This window comes from Bombus huntii, chromosome 11, assembly GCF_024542735.1.
Source record: "Bombus huntii isolate Logan2020A chromosome 11, iyBomHunt1.1, whole genome shotgun sequence".
Taxonomy (NCBI): domain Eukaryota; kingdom Metazoa; phylum Arthropoda; class Insecta; order Hymenoptera; family Apidae; genus Bombus; species Bombus huntii.
This window is the reverse complement of record NC_066248.1, coordinates 10,812,040-10,838,216: the sequence shown is the minus strand read 5'-3', so window position 1 is coordinate 10,838,216 and position 26,177 is coordinate 10,812,040. Positions and strand designations below refer to the sequence as shown.

The window sequence follows — 26,177 nt, the reverse complement described above, 5'->3', positions numbered from 1 at the left end:
TGAAGCATATGTGCATTATATAATTTGACCCCAAATTGTACATACATAGAGATGTATAAAAAAAACATGAAAAAAATATTAATTACATAGAAATGTACGATAGATAAAACTTAGAAAATATGTGCAAAATTCTAATAACCAGTGTTGAATACTGGTATGTATGACTTTGAAGGCGTGCATATGCGTGTTATTCTGTGTATATGCGTGTATACGTTTCCCACCCGCACATAGGAATTACATACATGTATACATACAATCATTTTCATATATATATATATATATATATATATATTATATATTATATATATATTACATATATAATATTTTATATATTATATATGTAATTATTATATATATATATATATAATATTGTATGTAGGTAGTTTTATTGTACTGTTAGTTGATATTTGAAAGACATTGTATAGTAGATTCTGATAGTAGAATTATATTAAATGGGCCAAAGTTGTAAGAAATTTATTTTATTATCAAACCTGTCTAATATTTGTAAATATAAAAAATTATATGTTGTTTACTTATACTGCAAATGTTAATATAAAAATTGAAAACATATCCATATGTCAAAATTACAGATCACATTTTTTTACAGCAGGATTCATGTTTCTTAATTCTGAATGGATGGAACTTTCTATGGCATTTATTACATGCAATAAGCTGAGCTTGATATTTTTCCCAATCCACTTGGGCATAGTTGAATTCTAAAACAACAGAAGTAAAGTATTTAATTCCATATATATATTGTTATATCTAATATTGATAGAAGTGAATGGAACTGTCAATATTTTATAGACTAGGTGACAAGATTACTTACCTACAGGAATGACAGGTTCTTCTTCTGTGGAAATAATGGACGTGGCCAATGACTTATCAATAGTATTACAAAGTACTGTTTCTATGCTATTATCACGAACTGGTGTTCTAGCTAGTTCACGTTTAGGTTTCATAGGATCAAAATCATCATTAGTGTCCTAAAGAAATAAAAAAACCATGTTTAATAGTATATCTATTGAATTAATTATATATATTAATTAAGTGCAATACCTGGTCTATGACAAGTGATTTATTTTTTATCATTTCTTCTGTATTATTTTCTATTGATGGAGAATCTGTTTCCTCTGTAAACATAATTTTTAATTGAATAATTATGCAGAATTATAATTTCATGTTTTGAATGAATTTCTTACCTTTTGAATCAATAGTACCGCTGGTTGCTATTTCTTCAACTTTTTTAGATCTTTGCTGAGGGCGCCTCAGAGATACCATACCATGTTTTATGTTTTGAACATAATTAATTTTACATTTGCTTGTTTGTTTAAATTCCTCGTTTGTCTGAATATCGCTAGAGATACATTTTCTTAATGCATACTTCTCTATTTTTATATTATCTGATCTTCGTATGTCTTCATTAGAAGTAGATCTATGCCTTTGATTAGTCTCAGAGTTATTTACTTTAAGATTGTTTTTCCTGATACTATTTTTCTTTTTTTGAGTAGTTTTATTTTTTGATTTTCTATCTTTGTCTTTCGGTTGCTGTTCATCATCTGACACCTGAAATGTTAATCTTTTTGGATTGCCAAAGTATAGAGATGTAGATCTAAATTGCTCCACATTAGGTTCTGTCTCCTGCATTGTTACATCTGGACTAAACAGACTTTTATGTACATTAACATTTAATATATGTTTATTTTCTTTTTGTGGTTTTTCTATGTTTTTTTGTGTTAATTCATTATATTCTAAATTTTCTTTGTTTTGATCTATGTTTTCATGTTTCTAGAAAATCATATATTTAATTTAATACATAATATATAGAATATATAATAACAAAAGTTCTATACATTAATCAAGAAAGAAGAATGAAAAGAAATAATTATTTACCTGATTAACACAAACGTTATTATTACATTTACACCATTCTGTACATTGAATATTTTTTTTTACACAACCACAAATTTTAGAAGAACATTTTGTTTTACAACTACAACCATGCTGTATTATCTTTGTATTCTTTTTCCATGCACTTTGATTTTGTACTGTTTGATTAAATTCATCTACATTATTAATATTTACTGGACTTGGGGTTCTAGATTTTTTAACTGTTTCAGGAGTTTCAAAAATATATTTCCTTAAATGCTGAACTTCAATTGTAAGAAGCTTTACTTGTTCTTGCAAATTTGCTATTTCTAACACAGTATTAGTTTTACTGGTTTGAGTCCCAGCACTTTTCGTTTCTCTGAAAAAGAAACAAAAATTTCTCACTCAAATAAGAAATTTATAAGAAACAAAAAAAAAAAATAAATGAAAACCTTAAAGAGGCTTAAACATTCTATAGTGTTTTAAACTTATTCTTTATGCATAAATAGAAGAAATAAACTATAAGAAAATATGTCAATAACAGAAATAAGTATGATAATTATTACTAAATTGTTATCTAATTTTAAGATTGTAGCAGATGAAAGTCCAATACAATAAACAAATACTACTAAAAGAATTATTATATTTTTTATATCAGAATCATACCTAAGTACTTCAATTTAAATGAAAATAGCAAACATTTTAAACGTATGAATGTCAAATTCGTATCAAATTTATATTTCAAATATTTAACTAAGAGAAATTAAAATAAAGAAATTCCTTACTTTTTGGCTTTTGGTGTTTGTGACATTTTATGAAGTGGAAATATTAAACACGGCTAAAATTATTTGATGAAGAGAGTTAATATTCAAACATAGTCGTGTATTCAATCTAACCTGACGTTCGTGTTGACGGTTGACAGTTTACTCGCATTTAAATTCTTCTGACCATAGACGTAGAGGAATGGTGAAAGTACTGTTTTGCCTTTAGTGATTGCTTTTCATCGTTTCATTTTTCTTGAACAAACAATGATTTATTATATTTTAATTCCTTATTTAACCTTATCTATCTTAGATACCTAGTCTTACAAAATTTTATTCGAATAATACATAGTGTAATATACATATTATATATATTATTAATTAAAATTTCAGTAAAAAGATGTATCAGTGTCATACAATATCTTTTGAAACCCAACTTGGCACTAAAACCGGCTTTGTACTTATTTATTTGTACTTATATATATAGTATATGGAACGCAAACAATAATAACGACTGTGTTACAAGTTGTGAATGTAATTGAGATAATAAAAATAAACAGTGTATTGAAAAGAGAAAATACAAATTTTTTATAAATACCTGATAAAAATTCAAATTTATTAAAAAAGAAATTTTCAGCTTGTCATACTAATATCGTGATCTATCATTATTTTTATATATTACATCATCTTATTTATGATATAATCAATTGTATAAATAATTTTATATAATTAACACATTGAAAAGGTTACAATAATTTTAATTCTCGTGTATAGCTTACACATCATCCTACGCCGGAATAAAATTTTAAACATAAAATAATAGGTAAGTTATTGTTAAAGGATATGTAATAGAAAAAGGAATATAAAATACACGTGTTAATATTTTATAAATACCTGATAACCATCGTTCTTCTTTTTCTAATATGTTTATAAATTTTTTTCTAGTTGTTTAATCGCTATATTTCCCCACAATTATTATTTACTCAACTGTTCTTAATGTAATTTTGTAGTAACAATAACAAAAAAAAAAAAAAAAGAAAAAAGAAAAAAATGGAAATATATGACGAGACGCTGATCAGAGTGAGGACTCGATTCCTTCTTTTAGTCGCGATGTCTGAGGCTGCACGATTAGATAAGACCTCGGTTCATAGTGCGTCCGAGATGCAGAGCGCATAAGAGACCAAGAGACCAGAGGACCGGCCTCAGTTAAAGCTGTGTGTGCATACCGGCAAATTCGTTGACAAATTACACGAAAACTTTGAGCTAAAGGATCAGTGTTCGCTTCGCGAGTAACATACACGTGCCTCGTATAAGTTCTCTTTCGACTGGACTCTTTGCCAATAATCACACTTACTCGTCTCTTAAGTCATACATCGAAAACAATTAATCTTTTACTGATGTTTCTTTACTTAGAGAATAAAGTTTAAATCGTTCTTCTCAAGATCGAACTATGAATTCGTTTTTTAAAAGAAAATTTATATTCGAGGTGGAGTGGGACTGACTCTGATTCCTTTATACTCGATTATAATCACAAAGAAGTAAGAGAAAAAAATTAACAATGCCAGCCTGTACCAGTGAGAACGTTTCGAGGTTTTGGTCCTCGAGTCCACCGATTTCCAGGAGCAATAGCGTATCTCCTCCGATACCTAGTTCACCATTGTCTACGTCGCCGCCTTTGATATCACCGATATCTACTTTGAAACGATCCGTATCGAATGTTTCTAATCATTCCAATGCATCGAACATCTCCCAGTCATCGAACAATTCGGGCACACCTACTGTGATATTTTCACCGAAACGACAGCAGCAACATCAACAACACCAACAGAGGTTACAGTTAAACTATCAAGCTCAGCCAACACAAGGACAGGATCATAATCGAAATGACTCGTTGCTACTAAAAATTTTGTCCGTGTACGTAGACATGTTATACGTAGTACTTCAAGGTATCATCTGCGTAATAACTTATGCGATCTGGGCGCCAGCACTCGGAGCATCCATTTGGGTTTACATGCTATGGCTAATTTTCCAATTTCCCTTGACCACTTTCAAATGGTTCCTGACCGTGCTCTATATCCCGGTTTCGGAGAGGACTCGTACTAAACGTTGCGTTCTTATTAGCGGTGGAAGCACGGTGCAAACAGTTCACCTAGCACGAAACTTCTACAAAGCCGGCGCTAGAGTAGTGATCTGCGAGTTGGAGGGTTTATTCAGCTTGGCCAAGTTCTCAACTGCGTGCTCCAAATTCTACACAATTCCGAAACCAGGACCTGGAAACGCGATCGAGTACATCAAAGCGTTAAAAGACATTGTCCAAAGAGAGAAGGCTGTTTATTATATTCCGGTGAGTGCTAGTAACACGGCCTACTATGATGCCTTGGCAAAACCTTACCTGGAAATAATGGGTTGTGAGTGTTTTGTGCCTGGTGCCAGTGAAGTGACAACTCTGGACGATCCCTTGGAACTTTTGCAAAGATGTCAAACATTAGGTCTACCGACCCCCTGTCATGTCGTTTTACGCTCTATACAAGATGTTTCGAGAATGTACGAACAGAATGCGTTTTCCACTGGAAGATACTTGATGCTAGCTGCAGGACCAGTCGGAATGAGAGATCGAAACAAGATGATACTGCCTCCGACTATAAGGGAATTCAGAAACCAGCAGTACGAGATTAGCGAAAGTAAACCTTGTATAGTAATACGTGACCCTGGCGACAGACACTATATTACTTGCACTACGGTGAAGGAGTCGAAGATCGTGGCCAACGTGACTTGCTTGGTGGACGAAGAGCGAGGCTTGATACCTGAAGAACATCCGGAAATAATGGAGTGGCTCGACAGATTTTTCGTTCGGTTGTTTAGCACCAGGATCAACGGGCACTTGAGCTTCAGATTAGCCGTAACGGAAGAAGGAGAACTAGTGCCAATCGGCTGTCGAGTAGGCGTTAGCTTACCCTACATCTGTCACACGGGAATTCATCCTCGATTGGTATGGAAACCCTGTAGACACTTCTCCAGACAAAATTCAGGAGTCTTGACTACGTCGGACAGGCATTTGCTACCGAATGGAGTATCTTATGCACTGAAAAGATCAGCGGGAGAGACCGTTCCTCATCTGTTGGGCACCGTACTCGACAAACGAGAAGCTCTTTTCGCTTATTGGGACCCACTGCCATATTGTGCCTACTATCATCTTCAATTACCATTCAGACGCCTTGCAGGCATAATTCGAGCACAGCCGGTACAACATCCACCATTGGCGGTAGTGCAGTAATTTTAGCTGAAATTTAGCGAACTCTATCTTAATGAACACTAATAAAGTCCATTTTTTAAAGCAGTCGCGTAAACGGAGTCAGAGTAAAAGAAAACAGAATGGAATGGTTGAGAAACGAGCCTGCATGATTTCAAGCGATTTCACGAAGGCAGCCAGTATTTGGAGATACGGATCGAACGAACGAATTCCCTGTGCTTGAAAATAGAAAAAGGAACCGAACGATACAAGGGAAGGGGGGATTCGTGCGGGAAATCTATAGATTTCAAAGGTCAAGTTCATCTTTATCGATAATAAATACTGCTGAAATCACAAACAAAGTGGATGTGAATTAAAAAAGAAAAAAATGAACAAGCAGAAGAAAATATACACGTTCGAATCACGTGCCGTTGCTGTTAGACAAACCACTTTTGCGCGCTGCGATTTAACGTATGTTCCTATCTTCATAGACTGCTATAGTGCTGAGAAAATTAAGTGAAAATTCCGTGTTTCGCAAATGTACAATTATATTGCGTGTACAGTGGACACACATATCTTTTCTCGTATTCAATTCGAATTTCTTTTTTTATTTCTCAGCACCGATGATTCAACGGTGAACTTCATCTAGTAAATAAGCATGCGCGCATACCTACATACAAACGCTATTAATATATTTTATATTTTATATTTCATTCATTACACATTGTTACATCAAACTCGATAAATTATAAATAATGTTAATTGACCTATTATTCATACTAAGCGGATAAGAGGATGTTGCGACGATTCTCGTTCAAGAGCGGGTTGGTTTACAAACTTTTTTCTATTTCTCGACGAATACCGAGATGCTGCAGAATTTCTGTATATTTATAGTATTTCATATTTTATAAGGAGTCGAATTAACTAAAATTCGTGTAAATACTCGTGAGCACATTATGAAAATAACGAACGTATCAATAAAAGTTGTTCAGAACGGAATATTTTTTAATATAACGCATTAAAATTATTTTTCATTTATCGACAATTAAACAACATAAACTCTGCATCAAAAATAGTCGAAATACGTAACCTTCCTTTTATTAATTTCATACTCAAACTTTTAAGTCATTGGCATGTTTGGAAAACAAGAAACTAATTCTATAAAGTAAGAGACAATCTCGGTTACGTATTGTTGACGTAATATAAACTTATATCAAAGTTCAGTAGATATCGAAACTATCGCCTTAGAGTGATCGATCAACGCATTGTCCATAGACACTCATCGATCAATGCATGAACGTACGTATCTGATTCAGCAATAACAACAAACAAGTTCTTGACCAGTGTACGAGCAAGATTAATCGGATTGCTCGATTGCATTGCTGAAGCAGTAAATAATTCGTTATATATACGAATGACCCGGAGGGCACTTAACGGACTTTGAAAGGCAAGGGTCACCGGTTCGAGAGATGCTGTCGGTATTATCACCCATCTGGTTTTCTTCTTTTCTCTCTCGTCATTTTTTCTTTCTTCCTTCCCAGCAAATTTTTATCTTCAGCTGTTGTCAACTGTCTGAATGAACATGTAATTTTGTCACTAATTTCTCTCTCTCTCTCTCTCTCTTTCTCTCTGACCCTTTTTCCTTCTCTTTATCTAAAACTTACACGATAAGAAGTTAATTAGCATTTTTTTCAGATGCTTACAATTAAAGTTTGAATTAGGAAATTCATCGAGTAGAATCAGTTTTACTCGAACTTTTATATTTGTCAAACAATAAAATAAAGGTAAGGATATCTGTCATGAGAGATTTATACTCGAGCATGCTATTGTATGTTTAGGTCAAAGTAGATTTCCGTGATCGCATGACATTTTCCTTATACAAGAATGTGACGGGGGATTAATAATGATCGTAAATATCATTGATAGATCATACAGGTAAAATAGGGGTTGTTTTCATGATGACACGAGATGAAAGGCGAAAATCGGAAAACGGAGCGACCAAATGTGTAACGCAATCTTATCATGCGATAATATCGAAATGCAGTTCCTTGACGACGGCCGGTGAAATAAATCAATACGCGGACCACCTTATTTTTTTGTTTACATTTCATTTGGAGACAGTATACAAGGAAAATTGCTCATTTGTCAAAATTGATGTGGACTCTAATTGCATCTTACACATGCGATGAACTCAAACTGCGAAGTTGTTCGGCATTCAGAGGGAAGATTTAATAGAAAGCTTGCGAAGAACATAAAAAACCATATAAAATACGTATATTTTTTCCAGAAAAACGAAACAGAGTACTTTTCATTCCCAAAATAATTTTCAGATATTAAATATCCAGAATAGACAGATCGAACTGTCACCAAGCCGAGTTCGGAAGCGTCTCATTTAATCTGATTTCATGGAGAAAAAAGTGATGATTCGTAATGGCTTATTTTTTAAGCAAGTTGTCCAATTTTTGTTTTGCTGTCGACCCCTGTTATCCGAGGACAGGCTTACGATTATCACGATTCTCTCTCTTTCGTTTCAACAGTAAAATCACCGATTTATCAATTATGTACACGATTGCCTGTATAATATCTTGTAAGAATTCGTCATACGATTTTGATTTCTCAGAATTAACGACTTCGATTATTTTTTGTTTACGATTGTCCGACTTATTTAGTATTGCATACGTTAACTCTCGATTTCGAAAAAGTAGGAAAGTAATAAAAGGTATTGGACTGCGAAAGAAGACTTCAGAGTCGTTTAATAATTGTTCAGTCCAACAACTATTCTCACGTTTTTTCCATTAAAGTGTTTGTTTGTGGCCGCGTTATAGATGAAAGGTATGGTAGAAGGAAGCTTGAAAGCTCTTAGCTTGATTTGACCAGGAATAAGGAAAGTCATTTTCTTAGGTAATGCGTACCACATGGTTCCAGGTACGGCACTGTGAGAACAGATTCACCTGACTCGCATACCAATGGTCCGTTTACTGCCACAACTTACACCTTACCGCTAATTTCGTAGTGGCAAGAACGTTTAACGCATCGATACGCTTCTTATGCGAGAACAATCCTTTACTTCAACGATATCTTTTGATACACACATTTTTTAAAATTTGCATTGTCTGTTTTTTAATTGTTTGCAGAAGGAATTTAAATAATAATATAACATACAATTTCTATGAATTTTCTTTGGCAATACAATACACGATCAACCAAATCAACAATAAGCAGTCTAAGTGTATTGGTCCTCAACGAAGGTTAAAAATTATCTAAAGAAGTTTACATATTCAACATGTTTTAAATAAGTGTCAAAGTTTCCGCTTTATTCTTAAAGCAACGTGAAACTCACTGTAACGTCTGGCTATTACAAGATTATACTACTTAAAGCGCACGAACTCGCGGTGGTTCGATTTTCATGCTAATGTAAACATGGGTATATCTTCCAACAGATGCACTTTAGTCTTTTTTTCAATTTTTTCTTGCAACGCCGGTTAAAAAAAGACTAAATTACTTTGAGAAAGCAAATAAAAAGTTGGTATAATTACTGATATCATCGAAGGTACATTGAATCGTAATTGAATCACGGTGGTAGAAACCGGTCGATGGAGTTAGTCGAAATAACAGAAGCGAGGAATACGATGTAAGATACCACGGTTGTAATCTAATCTCTGCGAAGAAGCGTCCGGCAGAGTGCAACGAGAGTAAATACATATCGTAACCAGAAGGGGGAACTTTCGGTGTATCGATGGTCGGCTATTAATACAGTCTGGTTGTTAGTTCTATACGCAGCATTGGTCTGTTCGATAATAAATTGTATTTTCCATCTGTTGTTGATGTTTAAATCGAACAATTGACAACACAATTGCCGTGTTTCATTAGTCAAGCGGTGTTTTTTCCATTGATCACTATCTATCCAGTTGTAATTGACTAAATCTGGTAACAAGAGGATGAGATCTGTCGTGTTTTTTCTCTTGTTCAACCTACTGGTCGTTGTCGCCTACAGAAACGAGCAGTGTCAACGAGGGACAGATGAGCAACTTATCTGGGACTACGACGTCAGAAGATCGTACAGAATCGGTGCATATCAAGTACGTACTACATATAATTCAAGGTGATGTCGATGACCAGACATCTATGACACACGAGCATCATTGACGCTTGTCAAAGTTCAAATTGAGAGAAACTGATCCTTTACTGAAATTGTATCAAATGATATTATTTTTAATTTACGTTTCGTGATTATTACCAGTGAGATTTCGCGTGCCCTTTCGCGCTATTTTATTACTTCATTATTTTATCATTATCTTCTCCCCGATAAGTTTCATGTTTAAACAGATTTAAGAAATTAAAATGGATGTAAACAAAAAGATATAAACAGTTTTGAAGATATAAAAGGAGACTTTTAATAGTGATTTGCATTATTCGCCTACAGGAAGTGGAAGCAGACTATGGACCAGCCGATGTGACGATCACATGTATAGGAGTAGATTCCCTATCTGACGAGAACAACGGAGCTATGTGGGTGACATCCGGTGGGATAGGATATAATTTCATTAAAATTAAGTTCAGGTCGAAACACTCCCGAGGATTTCATTACCGAGTCTACGTTTATGGAAAACCACATCGAACAAATAACATTAATTTATTATAATTTTTTTAACAATAATCTTCTATGATTGTATTGTTGATGGCATTTGTGACTGTAGAAATTTAATAAAATTTTGTTCCCGTTAAATTTATTATTATTTTTTAAAGTTTTCTGTCGCACTATTATTGCCGTAAGATTATAAATAATTTGTGTTGAGAAAACAATAACTGTCTCGAATAGTTGCTTCCGGTTCGATGACACTGGTTGATCGTAAATCTCCGAGTTGCCGCGGTTTGTTTCGTGAAGCTTAAATGTCGTGACTGAAATGATTGGCTCAGATAAAAGTTTTCCACGAAGGTATACGAAGATCGAGAAACCATTATGTTAAGGGTACCAGCCACAGATTTCCTCCAACGACAAGTTGAACGATTAATGAATCGGCAGAAATATTTTTTCCCTGCGTGCACGAAATAATGCGGAACTCCCTGCTTTACCGAGTAATTGCAAGGAAGATATTTGTTTGAGAATTCTATTACATTATACTCTACAGATGAAACAAGACATCTGACATTAGCCGAGGATTTTGGAATCTAACTCAATTTTACTTTCGATGACTACAATATACCTACATAAACCTACATAAAGGGAAATAATATACATGTACGAGTCTCCTTCTGTTGACTTCTTCATTTTCATAAATATTTTAATCACGCTATCCACAAATTATAAACAAAATCTATAGAAAGTGATCAGGTGATTTGTATTGCCATAAATATATACGCGATAAACCGCGATACGATGAGACATTTCTCGATAGCTTGAAAGTTCGACTCTCGTAAATTACGTGATATAGGTACATGGCAAATGTTATCACGAGAGCCGTTAACTGGCGTGGTTAATCGGTGAAACTAGGTTTACGGTGCTAGCGAAATAACGGTATTCGATGCGAATAACTATCCCTGATCTCTGGTGGATCGAGCTAGAATCAGAGAGCTCGCGTGGGCACGGTTAAACACGCGATCGAGATCGGGTGGTGGAGCATCACGACGCCGACGCCGACGCCGACGTTGCGCTGTTACCGATGTCGGCGTCGAGGTCGGCGTCGAGGTCGACTTCGGGGGCGCTTCAGTAATGGCCAGCCGTTTGCCCGCGTCGAACGCATAATCGTACTTCCTCGAGCGTTAAAAGGCCCTGAAGAAACTGTATCGCCGCCAGCCATCCTCCGACATCAACCTTCACACTCTCATTCTAGTTATCGCTGATACCAGACATCTTTTTGCCACGACAAACCGCTCGAGATGTCACGGGTGAGTTGTGGCGAAGAAAATAATCGCGATTGTAATTTCATTTCACTATATGTATATGCCACTTGTCCACGCAGATCTTTATACGTTGTTTTGTTCGTCGACGTTTGGTGATTTATTAGCGAATTATCTGATTAGTACAATTATTTGTCGAGTGATAATAGACCTGCAGTTTCCACTGTGATTAATCGAGTACCGATATTTATTTGATTCGCTTGCTTATAATTGATATTTAAAATCAAAGGAGATAGTTGTTTACGAAGTCTTTTAGTTTTTTGTAATTGGTTAGCTAATTTCCTTACGAAATGTACAATATTTAGTTTCTAATTGTCGATAAAACGCATGTACGGTCAAATTTATTACTTTGAAAAAATGAAACTAAACGTTTGTAATTTATATTATCACGGACGGAGAGATAAATCCTTCTTTTCGGCTCGTTAGTATAATATTAAAATCTTGTCACGTTGCACAAACTGAAATTAATTCTGAAGAGCAGAGTTGATGGCGTTTGCCACGCGATTAATCAACAAATTCTTCGATCGTACGCGATCTCCAGGTGCAATAAACTCGACGCGGAGAAATGAGATAATTAGCACTACTGGTTCACTAGTTTCGTAATAGTTAGGATTGATTGACTCCTTCCATTAACTAAAACCCGGTGTACCGGGCAATACTATGGAGAATCGAGTAAACGAACTCAACACCGCTATTCTTGGGTTTCCATCGTTTCGCGGATAATGATCTCCGACCTATAATTGTCTATCATTAACTACCTAAGATTACTAATCTAGTTAGTACGCAGCAATTACTACGCCGAATGTACTAAAATTTACAAATACTCTAATTTTCTTAATTTGTACGTTTCATTGCAAAAAATGGAATGTTTTTTATCTAATGGCTTTCGGTTTTCATTAAAACATGAATATACTTATACATGTTTGTTGAGCTTCTTAAGTCTTATTGATTTTAGCATGATGCGGTTAAAAATCTTACTTCCGGTTTGCATACGGATATAAATAAATAATAATTAATGATGGTGGCAATAGGGTGACCAGTGGCCAGTTTCATAGATGTGTGACGCATTGGTGATGGGGTGACACGCGTTCAGATGTAGTAGGTAATTTGGCCGAACTTCATGGTTGGGGTTGATTCTGTCACGTGTCATAGAACCCCACTCAAGCCGGTTTACCACGTGCTTACTGGCTTATCGGGATCTGTCGCGCGTTTCTTAAAGCCGCACTCCTGCTCCCTTTACAGATAGATTTGCAATTCACAGATAGCCTTTTAGTTTGCGTCAATTATTTTGCGTGAATATCAGTATAAATAAGTAGAAAAACAACACACACAAAATTGCATAAGGTCATGATATAGATGCACAATAAAATGTATCGCGTGTTATAAATCTATCTTCCATCAATCAAATATAGTACGCGAAAAGTACACATTCTCCATGCATTTAACTGCATGTATGTATGTCGCCTTTAAAACTGGTCGATAAGTTGCTTAAAGTAATCATTATACACGCTTTCTTTGTCATAAAGTGTTCCTACTTTTAAAATTAAAATTATTAAAATGAACGCGAAAGCAAATTATCAAATAAAACTTGTTACATATCGCGTATAGATATTTGTATCAATAACTTACCGCCATTCTTAACTCGACAATTTTATGCGTTTTCGTGTTTCTCCGCTACTACTCTATTTCAAATGCGAGCAAGAAATAAGACAAGTAAAAAAAGTAGCAAAAGGAGAAAAAAAGGTCGAAAGAAGATATCTAATTAATTTGCACACTATTAATCACGTATAGTGAAGTCATATTTTTTGTTTAAGTCTCGCAATCGCTTCTCCATATTGCGTGAATCGTATCACTTAACACGTGAACCGGACGAACGATGAACATTGACCGTGGTAATTTCCCCGGGCTCCGTAAGACGTTCGCTTCGTCACGTCTCACTGTCCTTATTAGTTAACGAGTTCTCGATACAGCAGTTATTAATTTTACACGACGTCGTATTATAAATATAACGTGCTTGTTTCTTCAATGATCTGTAACGAAGCCGTGATAGGCCAATAAAAGAAAGCGCTATCTTCGATCTTTGGAATGATGAAACCATCCGAACAATAAAATCTTCATTGGAGATATTCAGGCGCCTTTGATAGCCGACTCCAAATATGAATTTGCGTATGAGATCTAATATCTAACTGTACATTGGCCGTTGCTAAGATTTAATATTATTTTTATTTCTCTTTTTAAGCTGTAGCCGTAGATCACCGTTTTTTTTTATCTTAGCGTTTGCATTTATAACGTAACCATGTTGGCTTTTACATGATTTTGTTAAATTCCACTCTATGGATACAGCGATTAAGTAATATATAATTGCATTACTCTTGAATAATCATCAAGGCATCATCTACGCACGTGATGCGTAAGTGTAATTGGATAATCAGAACTATTAAGGTCATACAAGTTCTAGATTGCGGTTATATGGAATCATTTAATTAAGTTATCAATTGGTTCATTTATTTATTTTTACATATTTATAGCGTTTCCATAATAAGACTTTGCATCAAGCAAAATATGTTGGCAAATTTCTATCAAGACGTCTAGATTAAACCCCGGGTATTGGATTACCAAAATTATAATCAACTAACTCACTGTTTTGATTCTAGCTAATCAAGTCAATTAAAAAAAGTTTCGCGCTCCATCTACCTATGAAGTTTCGACAGCATCGGTGTAATGAGCTATAAATGGATTTGGTATTCAAAGAATGTAATCGAAGTTAATTTTCGCATGGTCAAGGGCGAACATAGGCGTCCCTTTGTGAAACTATGTGACCGTGAATTCTCGTGTAATGAGCCCGGATTCTCTCACGCTATGCCCATTCGATGCACTTATCGGTAACGATATGCTTTGATATCATTCGAAGAAATTTTTAGCTGTGCTAATACTCCGTAATATTTTTTACATGTAGTTAGTGATTTTTTGATAATATATATCTAATCATATTTTAATCGATCAAATTTATTTCTTAAAGTATGATCAAGTGTCAAAATTACTCACGTATAGTATTAGCCACGAATTCAAGATGCATATTCCCCTTCTTTCTTCTTCGAAGTTGCATCATAAACGAAAATACAGTTGCCGATCAATGTTTCTTGTGAAAACCACACAACCAGTTAATAACTCATTGTTTGACAGAGAAGAAAAGACAACGGGGTAGAAATTTCTGGAAAAGAATGAATCGAATGGTTCGAAGCGTGTACCAGCAATCAGGCGATAAAGTTGAAAAAAGCTTTCCTATCTCTTCAATTACCTTCCCGACTGAAATGCCTTTCCGACAATTCACTTTTTCTTTCGCTGTTTGACATTCGCCATTATCTCATTATGGATGCCAAGTACGAGTGAAAACAATGTCGAAGATAATTCAAAATCGTAGAAACTTCTCGACTTCGTTTAGTATATGCAACATCGAAAGAAAAAGTCGATGAAGAGGGAAGAGAGAAAGACGAAGAAGGAAAGCGGTAGAACTATCCCATCATAGAAGAGCAGCGGAAGGCTATGCACATAATATCTGAGCGCGGTTATCACCGGCGGGATAATGTGAGAAAAAGGAGAAATATGATGGAAGAGGTGAAATCTCGATGACCCACGGAACCACCGTCTGTAAAAACTTGTTCAGATATGCAAATGTGCAGTTTAATCCGGTTTACTCGCTTCCTTCGTCTCTTTGACACGGTTCAAACTCCACGATCACATACAGATTACTGATTTGACAATTTATCGCGATCGCTTGAATTTATGCGCCACCGCGTAATTCCTTTGGAGGATTATCTTAACAACAATGATACAATTTCATTGTATAGACAGGTACAAATGTGTGGAATGGTGATAAGGGCTATACCTCTGACTCGTATCTGCTTAGCACCGAAGCTAAACTATTCTTCATTATCATTTATTGTTATCATTTTTCTAAGCAGACCTTCTTCGATAAAACTTTTAATAGATTCTAGATACGCAATAAGAATTAAAGTAATTAAATCGTAAGAACTTTTTAAATCCAATTGGACGATCTCTTTCTATGAATCAAATTATTTGATTATATCATTTATAAACGCTATTACTGTTATTTCGCTTGTTGTACTTTGTTCTACCATTAGCCTATTTATGTATTTTTCTGCTTTCTTGTAATTTATACTTTAATTGTATACTGTAATTGTTATCTTTGCTATTGACTAGTTTGTATTATTATAAATTCATTATTCTTTTCTTACTTTTATATGATCATCATTATTATTACTATTTTGTTCTTGTACTTTATTCTGCTATTAGTTATTTTCGTGTATTTCTCCTGCTTTTTATTAATCTCATTATAACGACTGTATCAGTGGACTCTTCACGTTAATCTTAAATAAATAAATAAAATTAAACTAAATTAAATAAACCACTATGTAGACATATTTAAGTTTGATAACTGAAAACTTCGGTACCGCAGCGAACCAACAGAAAAACTAGAATTTATTTAAAATAAGTCGGTTAAATAAACTTCGGTAAATCTCGTCGCCCTATGTTTCCTGATATCGTGCAATTACCACGAGTAATTGTCCCGAGTTTCAAACTGGATACCGCTTCGAGTCAGGACACGTGATCAAACGAGAGTTGTAAATTATCGGGTTTCAAAAACTTTTAAGCTCATTGTTCACCGCGCGAACACGAGCTAATTGTTATTACTATTGACGCGGAACATCGAATGTACCGACGTGGTTTATCTTGTCGTGATTATTAGTACAGCTGCGAGATTCTCAGGAGGGGTTGCTCAAACCATGGCTTCCCATGCTGCATTCAACTCGTACGTTGAACTTCGGCTGATTTGCGCACAAAATTGATCATGCTAAATCACCGCTGGTTTCTTGTCTTTTGCCTAGTTATTAGATGCTATTTTTGGAAAATGAACACTAGCTCGTTTAATTGTATGTTGCGTCAAACCAAAACGCACTAAGTTGCAAAAGTATTTTGCCAGTTACGATAAAAAATACTGGTTTAACTCAAAGTGATTCTTCTATCCTTGAAGATATGTTTTAGCTTTCGATCAATTTCGATCAACCGCCGAATTTCTGATTTTATATCTTGATCGGCCAAAATGCTCCATCGATAGAAAGTCGTGTATACGAAGTCGTAGAAAAGTTGGAATAGCGTATTCGGAGGGTGATATCCTCGCGAGGAGCCAGTTTGGCCATATACATATCGATTGGTGCCATTCGGTGCCTGGCAGAGGGTCGTGCTTCTTCTACTTCCATTCTCGCAGATACCGGATACGACAAAGCTCTAACAAAAGAAGAAAATCGAGAAGTATGACTATGAACGATTTCTCTACCGATTCCTGGAGCAATTAAGAGGCTCGCAATTCTTTGGAATTTTTAAACCTTTCCCAGATTATAATTCCTGTCTTTCGTGCAAATTGAACCAATTTTAATGAAATCATAAAAAAGGAGGAAGAAAATTCCATAGTAAATATGTTTGTCCTCATTTCGATAACAATATTTTTTAAATAGCCTTGTTTATTGCTTCTATAAGAAGATTAAACTGATCTAGTATAACAGTAATTACATTGACATAGATACTATATAATCAGATATTATAAAGATCATCTTCTTATCGTTTATTCTTTTATTTTTCCTTCCTTTCTTCCTATCGTATTAACGTAAGTAATAATATTTTGAAAGAATATTATATCGAAGATAATGCATAAAAATTGCTTTGCTTTACTTTATTAATATGCACTAATGCGTTGTGCAGTATGATGAATATATAAGTTTTGCAAACATTTATCGTGGAAAATTAGGAATAGGAACTAAGAGTAAGTCTAGGAGTAGAATTAGGAATTAATAAGGGGATTAATGATGAGATTATTGCAAATGTAAAAATATTGTTCTAGCCATTGTCTAAAGGAATTTCACAATTATCAACAAGGGGACAGATGGAGAGGCGGCGACCACCGTTTCTCAGAGGCCCTAATAAAACGAAAGAGGTATAAGTTTGGTTATCTTATTAAATTATTTCTGCTATTATTTAATATGCGCTAGCGCAACGAAAATGAAACATAGTTAACTGGAGAAATCTCTGGATTTAAAAATAAATATATTGCGACAAAACATATTTATGTAGCTTTTATTTCTTAAACGAATATTGAAGAAGTATTCTATAGTTGATAATTAAATACAAAGGACATTAGATTTGTTTCAAAAGTTTTCTATTGACTACTTAACATTTATTCACTCTTGTTAACTATTTTATATCTAATTTAATTATACAGCAATTTTTAATTTTATTATACGTGGTAATCGTGCTATAAGCATAAGCAATTTAAATAAGCGGAGAGACAAACATTGCATACACCCAGTATTCTATAATTCTATACCTAGGTCCTTTTACAAATGTATGTACATACTTCACTTACTAAGCAACAGTAAACAGTAAACAGTAAACAGAAACCTAACCCTAACTAAATGATGATGAATGCATTTTATAGTTTACTAAAAATTCATGCAACATTTTAATGATAAAAATAGGAAAACAAAACTGAATATATAATATGTATGGTAAAAATAAATAGCATTTACATTAATAAATAAAAAGTAGTTCTCAAATATTGTACATAGTATCTGTAATTATATAAGAATGAGACAACAAATTTATGATGTAATTATAATTTGTAAATCAAATAATATAACACGAGAATTTTTAAGAATTTATTAAGGTATTGATGTAAAAAAAGTTTTATTAAATTTTTGTTCCCTAAGCTATCAAGTATAAGATATTATGTCCATTTATAAAGGATCAATATTTTCATAGGTAGAAAAAAGCACAGGTGGTAAAATGGATTCTGCAGGTAGCACAATAAGTGGTGCTGGAGATCGTTTAAGTGAAGAAGATCTTTCACCAGATGCATTAGTTAGACAGAATTATGAATTACGACATCGTCTTGAAGAAGAAGCAGCTCATTACAAAAGACGTCTGGATACATACAGACAAGCACAACAACATCAGGCTGCTCTTGTTTCCCGCTTACAAGCCAAAGTAGGTCTTTTTGAATTTACAATGAATTTTGCAACATATATTAATATTTCATATTTTTAGGTGTTGCAATACAAACAAAAATGTTCTGAATTGGAAAGTCAAATGGCAGAATCTGCTGTATATGATTCTAATAAGGCTGCGAGTTCTACATCTCCAACAACTTCTGTTTTAGATGCAGCTTATCAAACGTTAAGGGAAATACGTGAGGAACAGGTTCATGATTTAGACACTGCTTTAAAAAAACTGGCAGAAGAACGTAAAAGGTATCATCCTCTTTCTTTACAGATAGAATAAACTTATCAAAGTAAATATTAAAATACTAGTCCCTTGCTTAGATGTGAAAAACTGTTGCAATTAAATACAACTTTGAAAGATCAGTTAGAAGAATCTCATCAAACAAATGAAGCACTCACAAATGATTTACAGAAATTAAGTAATGATTGGGATATTTTAAGAGAAGAATTGGCTATCAAGGAAGAGGAATGGAGAGAAGAAGAACAAGCTTTTAATGAATATTATACTTCAGAACATAATAGATTATTAAATCTTTGGCGTGATGTTGTTTCTGTAAAACGATTATTTGCAGAGATAAAGTCTAGTACGGAAAGAGATTTATTAAAAATGAAGAATAGCGTTATTTCTACGTTTAATGATGTCTCGTCGGCTTGTAATAATACAGGATTCGCTATAAGAATGCAAGCAGCTATGCAACCAATGGTACATATATGTGAATAAGTTTTAATATGTGTTTTAATTTCATCATATTTTAGATATCTCAGCAAGTTCAACAAGCACAGGAACAGGTAACAACTGACTTAAAAACAGAATTAACAACACTTAAACAACAATATGACGTAGCTCAGAATGAAATTCATATAAAAGAGGAAAAGATCAATCAACTTATTCGTGATGTTCATAGTTTGGTAATTATCGAAATTAAAACAATATAGTTGTTACATAAAATAGTTATAATAATTATATTTTATTTTTAGGAAGAAAGATGTGGGGAGGCCGAAGCAGAAGTACATCGTAATTCACGCTTACAAGATGATATAGAAATTTTACAATCTGCATTGAGGGATATAGCACATGCTGTAATCCAAGATGCAGAAACTCGCGAAATTGAATCTACCCAGGCACCTCCTCATCTTCATTTGTCACCTACTGGACCAATCCCCCAAAAATCACCAAAAAGAGGTACAAGAAGCAACACCATTCCAGCCTTTGCTGAAAGTACTATCAGTGCTGTACAAGCAGCTCTACATAAATATCAGTTGACTATACACGAGCTTCAGGTGTGAAGATTTTATATTCTATGTTTTAGTAAATTGTAAAAATACAGAATTCACAGCTTATAAAATACTCTCTTATTTATATAACAATATATTTCAATAATCTATTACATTAGGTAAAATTGCAAACCAATAAAGAACAGTTACAATCTTCTCGAAAACAATTCGAAAACGCAGAAGAGAATGTTAAAACTTTAGAGAAGAGAGCAGAGGAATTAATTATTGAATTGGATACAATTCGGTCACACTGCTCACAACTTAATCAAGAAAAAGACATGTTACAAAAAGGGCTTGATACTGTAAGGATAGAAAAAAATGCACTTGACAAAAGCAGAGTAGAAATTAACAGCATGGTATGGTATATTTTTTTCTATAAATACATACGTTTTATTGTTCACGTTAATGCAAAACATTTATTTTTAGATGGAAAATTTAAATAGCGATTGCGAAAAATTACAGAAAGCTAATAACAAATTACAAAAGCTTTGTGATAACTTGGAAGATGAAAAATTGTATCTTCAAAGTGAGCTCAGTAGACTATCTAAAGATGTAGAATTAAGGTATGTTAAATAAGCATTCTTTTGTCTTTATTTGCTACCAACTGATTTATTTAAAAATTAAATTGCTAGAGAACTAAATCTACGTTCAGAAGAAGACAGATGCAGTAAAATGAGAGAGGAACTGCTAACTTTACGGGAAGAATTGAGTAAAGCATATCTGGCAAAAGATATGTTAGAACAACAAAAATTAGAAACAGATGGATTAATTTCACAAATTGAAAAAAGCAAAGGTAATGTTTTATAAACAATGCTTTTGTTTCATAATATATTTATTTAATACAGATTTATCTGTATCTATTTTCATTTAGGTGATTTGGAACTAGAATTGGAACGTGTACTATTAGAAAAATCAGACTTACAAGAAGTTTTAATGAAATTAGAAACAGTCTGCAGCAATAATGAACAAGAGAAACAACAATTACAAGAAGAATTAAAAAAGGTAATATTTTACAAAATATTGTCAATGTTTATTATTAAGAATTATATATTAAATTTAGATAACAGAAGAAAAAAACAAATTAGCAAGTCAATGCACTGATCAGCAAAGTGATTTGGGTTCCTTAAGAAAAGAATTACTTCAAGCAGAACAAACCAGACTCGATTTGGAGTCAGAGAAAGCAACTTCGAATGAAAAAGTAAAATTTTTGGAGATCGAGAAGGAGAAGATTGAAATAGAAGTAGCACATGTTACCCGTGAGCGTGGAGATTTAAGTAATCAGTTGTCAGTTTTGGCACGAAAGAAAGAAACATTAAATGAGGAATTAATGAGAGTCAGACAAAGATTAGAACAAGCAAACGAAATGAATGGAAGAATAAATCGAAATTTAGAAGATCTCGTAAAAGACAATGAAGAGAAACAGGTGAATATTATAAACAATTATTTAAAATTCGTTTACTCCTCTACACTACAATTATTTTTGGTTATATAGGTACTCTTAGAAACCAATGAAAAAGAAGTACAACGACTACAGGAGCAACTTGCATCAATGCGTAGTGAAAAGGAAACGTTAGAAGGCGTGTTATTTGATACACAAACTAATTTAGAAAATATGCATGTAAAGAAGACACAATTAGAAAAGGAACAGAAAGAGTTGTTAATAAAACAGGAAAGCTTAAAAGGACAAGTAGAACGATTAATGAAGGAACTCGAGAGTAGTGAGAAACGAACACATGAAATAAAGCAAACTCTAACGCAACAAAGCGGCGACCAAGAAGCTGAATTTCAACAAATTATCTCCAACGTGAAAAAACATAGTGAAGATAATATAAAAAAACTAAATGAAGAAAAAGTATAATATTTATTGACATTTAAATTGCGACTGTTCATATACAAATAAATTAATTGAATTAATTTCCAGGAACAAATAAAAATAAACTTAGAGAAACGACTTCAACAATCCCTGTTGCAACTTACTGGAGAGAAAGATAATGAGATAAATCAATTGCAGCAAAGGATAGATGAAATGCAACAGCACATAGAAAATTTGTGTCAACAACATGAGGAAGTTCTTCTGAGAGCAGAAAATGATAAACAACAAGCTCTTCTTATAGGTAGTAAATATGCATGTAAAGTATAAAAAATAAAGGCTAAAAAATGTTTTGCGTTTACAGCTCATCATGATCAGCAAGCATTAATGGAGAAATTGGAGACTGTTCTACGTGAAATGGAAGAAGAGAAGAACAATGTAGAACGAATGAAACGGGAAGCAGCAGCGCGTGCCGAACAGGAACGTAATAATACAAATCAATTGCGCGATGAATTGAGCCGTTTTAAAACAAAATTAGACGAGACTAAACTAAAAGCTGATGAAGAAAAGATAAAACTTGAATTAAAAATTGAAGAACTCTGGAAAGAACGAGAATCAGCGCAAAGAGAATCTGAAGAGTTGCAAGTTCAATTACACATGACGGAAGATAAAGTTGATAGTTTGCAAAATCAATTGCACGAAACTATTAGAAAGCTCAAAGATGGTAGATTTTATATTTTCTTCTAAGATTGATATGTTTAATATTCCTATGATAATGAATATACATTTATAGCCGAAAATCTTAACGAAACATTGCGTAAAGAGTTAGTGGATATTAGGAGGCAATTAGCCGACTGTACGTATGAGAAAGAAAAATATAACAGTAGCAATAAAGAATTACGCGAACATGTGAAACGTATCGAAAGCGAAAAAAGAGAACAAAGTAGAACGTTAGAAGAATCGTACCAAAAAATTTCAGGTATTTATATTATAATGCTAATCATTCTTTATTATATCATGTTCATTTATATTTTGTGTATTTGCGTTTTAAAGCATTGGAGGATATGAAATTGAATATAGATGCAGAGAGATCTCGTCTTCAAGCGCAACTTCGTGATATGGAGAAAGAAATATTACAATTACAAAAACAGCTTCATTTTACTCAAGATGAGTTACAGAAATCTCATCAGAATAACACGCAAGCACAAAATGATGAAAAAGAATTGCAAGCACGATTAACTAACGAAACAGAAGAAAGAGAACGTTTGCAGCTGCAATTACATCAAGTCAAGAAACAGGTAAGATATGAAGTACTTTAAAATAGAAAATATTTGTTCTTATCATTATTTTTTGGACAGCTAATGGATGTTGATAATAGCTTGAAAGTAACAAGACAAGAGCTCGGAAGGTTGCGTTCACGTGCAGATGAAGAAAATGAACGGTGGAGAGTTAGAGAACAAGAACTAGTAGTTCGTCTCGAGGATAGTCGATGTCGTGAAAGAAAACTCGAGGACCAAAAGCATAACTTGGAAGTTTGTCTAGCTGATGCTTCCCAACAGATTCAAGAACTCAAAGTAAAATAGCAATAAAAAGTTTGTTCGCAAAAGCGAAATAAAAGATTTAATTCGTTGCATTAACTAGGCACGTCTTGGGGGCTCTGAAGGACGAGTTCGAGCACTAGATACCCAATTATCACAACTGGAAATGGCAAAGAAAGATGTTGAACAAAAATTAAGTAGCGTGGCTTCGACATTACGTCGGATTGCAGGTATTCAATTGGATGGAAGTGTTAACATACCCTTCAAATTAATGAGTCCATCAAGAAGGTGGAGCCCAGCAAGAGGTACATATGTATTTATATTAATACATATATTAGTAATATATTAAGTAATAATGTCAAGTACAATTGATGTATTTTCTTTCTTATCCAGCTCAAGATCACATTGATTCTACTAGAGATGTCATACTTGATGTTGATCCTGAAACTATTAGAAAAGGTGTACGATCTCTCATGCAACAAGTAGCTCAAATCGAACGTGAAAGGGTAATTAATAAAAGATTACATGTTTATCAGAATAATTTGTAACTTCCAAAACATGTTCACTTAAATTTTAGGATGATTATAAAACGGAATTGTGTAACTTGAAAAAACAATTGGTAGAAACTCAAGAGATTCAGAATAGATCAGATATGCAAATAAACACTTTATTAACGAATATAAGAATACTCCAGGACGAAAAGAATTCATTAGAAGTAAAATTTTCTCAAAAACAGAGTGGCTATGAAATGCAGGTACATTTTAGATATATTATTTTGATAGCTTCGTTCTTTTACTTATAAATATGTTTTAGTTAAACGCTTTGCAACTAAAAACAGAAGAATGCGAGCAATTGCGTGAAAAGATAGTCAATCTTGAAATGATGGTTAGTAATAATTCTGAAGAAAAAACACAGTCCGAGGTAAGAATATTCAACACTGTTTTGTATAAAATAAATATTTCTAGTTTAATGTTGTATAATGAATGAATGAATGTGCAGGAAAAAGTAGACAAACTGAAACAAACTTTGAGCAAAGTAGAAAATGAAAAACGTAATCTACAAGAGGAACTTAACAGAAGCGAGTCCCGTGCTACAAAATTAGAATTGCAAAGAATGTCATTGGAAGGTGATCTTCAAAGATTGCAAATGATGTTTCAGGAAAAAGATGCAAACATTCATGTATGTTAATTATACAATTCTTAATCTTACATTAAGATACAAGAAATACTATTCCGTATTGATTTTTTAGAAATTACAAGAACGAAATGATACACAAAACCGAACAATAACGAGTTTAGAAGAACGTTGTACTTCATTGAAATCTACCATAGAACAATTAAATCTTACATTAGAAAAGGCATCCAATGCAGAAAGCGAATTAAAGAATGAAATTAATTCATTGCATCACAATATTATGGAATTAACAACTACCCTACAGGCTTCTAATGAGAAGAATAAACAGGTATCAGTATAATAAAATCATCTACAAGAAATTATTATTATATATAAATATTATTATTTATTATATTTTAGTTACAAAAACAACTTTCAAATACTGAGAATGAACGCAGAATTTTATCTGAACGCATAGAATTTTTGCAACAATCTTTGAACGATTTGAAGCATACAAATCAAACATTAACGGATCAAATTACTTGTCTACAAAATGAATTAGCGAATAATGAAGTACAACGTTGTGCCTTAGAATCTCAATTGAGAATAATTGCTTATCCGCAGGAAGAAAGTACAAACAAAAACGAAGAATTGCTACGACAGTTACAAATAGCGCAAAGAGAGAGAAGTGAAATGAGAGGAAAAATGGAAGCTCTTAATGATAAAGTAAGTATTTGTAATAGAAACTAGAATGAAGAGATATTAACTTTATATGTTTTAGATGAAATTATTGGAAGCTGATAAACGTAATTTGGAGCGGCAATTATCATTATTTAAATCAACTAGCCGTAGCAAAAGCTATGAACGTTCTGAAAAAGCACACATGGAATTACTTGGCACGAGTTTCGATATAGATCATTACGAGCAAGAAAACAGAGAATTAAGATTGAAAGTCCGTAGATTAGAAACACAACTTGCAGAGAAGGAAGCGGAGCTTATAAGAATAAAATCAAGTTACAGTCACACGCACTCAATATTTGATTTTAGTCGAGATAGGACCGGAGAAGTTGAAAGACTTCGAGCAGCTCAATTACAGGCTGAGAAATTATTAGAAGCAAGAGAACAAAGTCACCGTCAACAAGTTTTACGTTTAGAAAATCAGGTATCCGTTTTTGTTTATATTTATATATTTGCAGTGTTTATGAATAGTTACATACATTACATTTATGAATAAATGTATAAATAACAGATACAACTACTGCGGGAACAACTTAATCAAGAAATAAAACGTCGACAATTATACGTCTTACGAAGTTCAAGAGCTGGCAGAGAAATGCAACAATTAAGGCAGGCCTTAGGCGATTCTTTGAGAACCGTAGCGCAAGATCCATCATTAGACGCAGTGTTATTAGAACATGAAGCTCGGAAATTAGATTCTACTCTGACAAGTACTACCAGTTTACCGCCATCATTAGCTTTACCTCCACCACCGTCTTACGATAGATCTTCCACACCAGCACAGCTGAAATAAGGTGTAATATTGTTTCAGACTGAATCAGATGTTGAAACTGCCAATGTATGTTCAATGATATTTACAAGACAAGTAGTATG

At 33.6% G+C, this 26,177-nt stretch overlaps 4 protein-coding genes across 11 annotated transcripts; 3 read left to right on the top strand and 1 right to left on the bottom strand.

Annotated features, from left to right (window-relative positions):
• Positions 1–463: 463 nt before the first annotated feature.
• Positions 464–4,332, bottom strand: LOC126871484 (uncharacterized). Of its 4 annotated transcripts, none has more exons than XM_050630377.1 (7): positions 4,203–4,332; positions 2,655–2,885; positions 1,894–2,248; positions 1,203–1,788; positions 1,060–1,133; positions 830–986; positions 464–716 (listed from the first exon to the last, which is right to left on the bottom strand). In XM_050630377.1, exons 2-7 carry the CDS (start codon positions 2,678–2,680, stop codon positions 592–594), a joined length of 1,323 nt encoding a protein of 440 aa, XP_050486334.1. In that variant the 5' UTR covers positions 2,681–2,885; positions 4,203–4,332; the 3' UTR covers positions 464–591. The 4 variants fall into 4 exon arrangements, with proteins under 4 accessions (XP_050486334.1, XP_050486333.1, XP_050486332.1 ...); XM_050630376.1 differs by lacking the exon at positions 4,203–4,332 and adding an exon at positions 3,525–3,643; XM_050630375.1 differs by lacking the exon at positions 4,203–4,332 and adding an exon at positions 2,948–3,490.
• LOC126871483 (uncharacterized) lies at positions 4,189–7,459 on the top strand. The gene is made up of 2 exons (XM_050630374.1): positions 4,189–5,892; positions 5,969–7,459. The coding sequence occupies exons 1-2, from the start codon at positions 4,189–4,191 to the stop codon at positions 6,101–6,103; spliced, it is 1,839 nt and encodes a 612-aa protein (XP_050486331.1). The 3' UTR covers positions 6,104–7,459.
• A 1,841-nt stretch (positions 7,460–9,300) lies between these two features.
• LOC126871485 (uncharacterized) lies at positions 9,301–10,585 on the top strand. Its single transcript, XM_050630379.1, has 2 exons — positions 9,301–9,938; positions 10,283–10,585. The coding sequence occupies exons 1-2, from the start codon at positions 9,798–9,800 to the stop codon at positions 10,499–10,501; spliced, it is 360 nt and encodes a 119-aa protein (XP_050486336.1). The 5' UTR covers positions 9,301–9,797; the 3' UTR covers positions 10,502–10,585.
• A 976-nt stretch (positions 10,586–11,561) lies between these two features.
• Positions 11,562–26,163, top strand: LOC126871488 (rootletin). Of its 5 annotated transcripts, none has more exons than XM_050630389.1 (27): positions 11,562–11,745; positions 17,675–17,767; positions 18,592–18,816; positions 18,877–19,079; positions 19,152–19,533; positions 19,587–19,739; positions 19,809–20,111; positions 20,225–20,461; positions 20,532–20,668; positions 20,738–20,898; positions 20,977–21,107; positions 21,166–21,528; positions 21,598–21,957; positions 22,027–22,219; positions 22,280–22,639; positions 22,709–22,894; positions 22,969–23,213; positions 23,274–23,489; positions 23,557–23,758; positions 23,847–23,959; positions 24,031–24,207; positions 24,267–24,374; positions 24,453–24,632; positions 24,703–24,915; positions 25,191–25,292; positions 25,348–25,728; positions 25,816–26,163. In XM_050630389.1, the coding sequence occupies exons 1-27, from the start codon at positions 11,737–11,739 to the stop codon at positions 26,095–26,097; spliced, it is 5,715 nt and encodes a 1,904-aa protein (XP_050486346.1). In that variant the 5' UTR covers positions 11,562–11,736; the 3' UTR covers positions 26,098–26,163. The 5 variants fall into 5 exon arrangements, with proteins under 5 accessions (XP_050486346.1, XP_050486343.1, XP_050486348.1 ...); XM_050630386.1 differs by having other exon boundaries at positions 24,987–25,292; XM_050630391.1 differs by lacking the exon at positions 24,703–24,915.
• Positions 26,164–26,177: the final 14 nt, after the last annotated feature.

Coding starts and splice junctions, on each gene's coding strand:
- LOC126871484 (XM_050630377.1), bottom strand. CDS start 2,680: ATGTCACAAACACCAAAAGCCAAAAA. Junction 2,249..2,654: donor CAAACACCAAAAGCCAAAAA/GTAAGGAATTTC, acceptor TTTCTTTTTCAG/AGAAACGAAAAGTGCTGGGA. Junction 1,134..1,202: donor CGGTACTATTGATTCAAAAG/GTAAGAAATTCA, acceptor TTATGTTTACAG/AGGAAACAGATTCTCCATCA.
- LOC126871483 (XM_050630374.1), top strand. CDS start 4,189: ATGCCAGCCTGTACCAGTGAGAACGTTTCGAGGTTTTGGTCCTCGAGT. Junction 5,893..5,968: donor TACAACATCCACCATTGGCG/GTAGTGCAGTAA, acceptor TTTTTAAAGCAG/TCGCGTAAACGGAGTCAGAG.
- LOC126871485 (XM_050630379.1), top strand. CDS start 9,798: ATGAGATCTGTCGTGTTTTTTCTCTTGTTCAACCTACTGGTCGTTGTC. Junction 9,939..10,282: donor ACAGAATCGGTGCATATCAA/GTACGTACTACA, acceptor ATTCGCCTACAG/GAAGTGGAAGCAGACTATGG.
- LOC126871488 (XM_050630386.1), top strand. Junction 19,534..19,586: donor AAGCAGCTATGCAACCAATG/GTACATATATGT, acceptor ATCATATTTTAG/ATATCTCAGCAAGTTCAACA. Junction 23,214..23,273: donor TACATCAAGTCAAGAAACAG/GTAAGATATGAA, acceptor TTTTTTGGACAG/CTAATGGATGTTGATAATAG.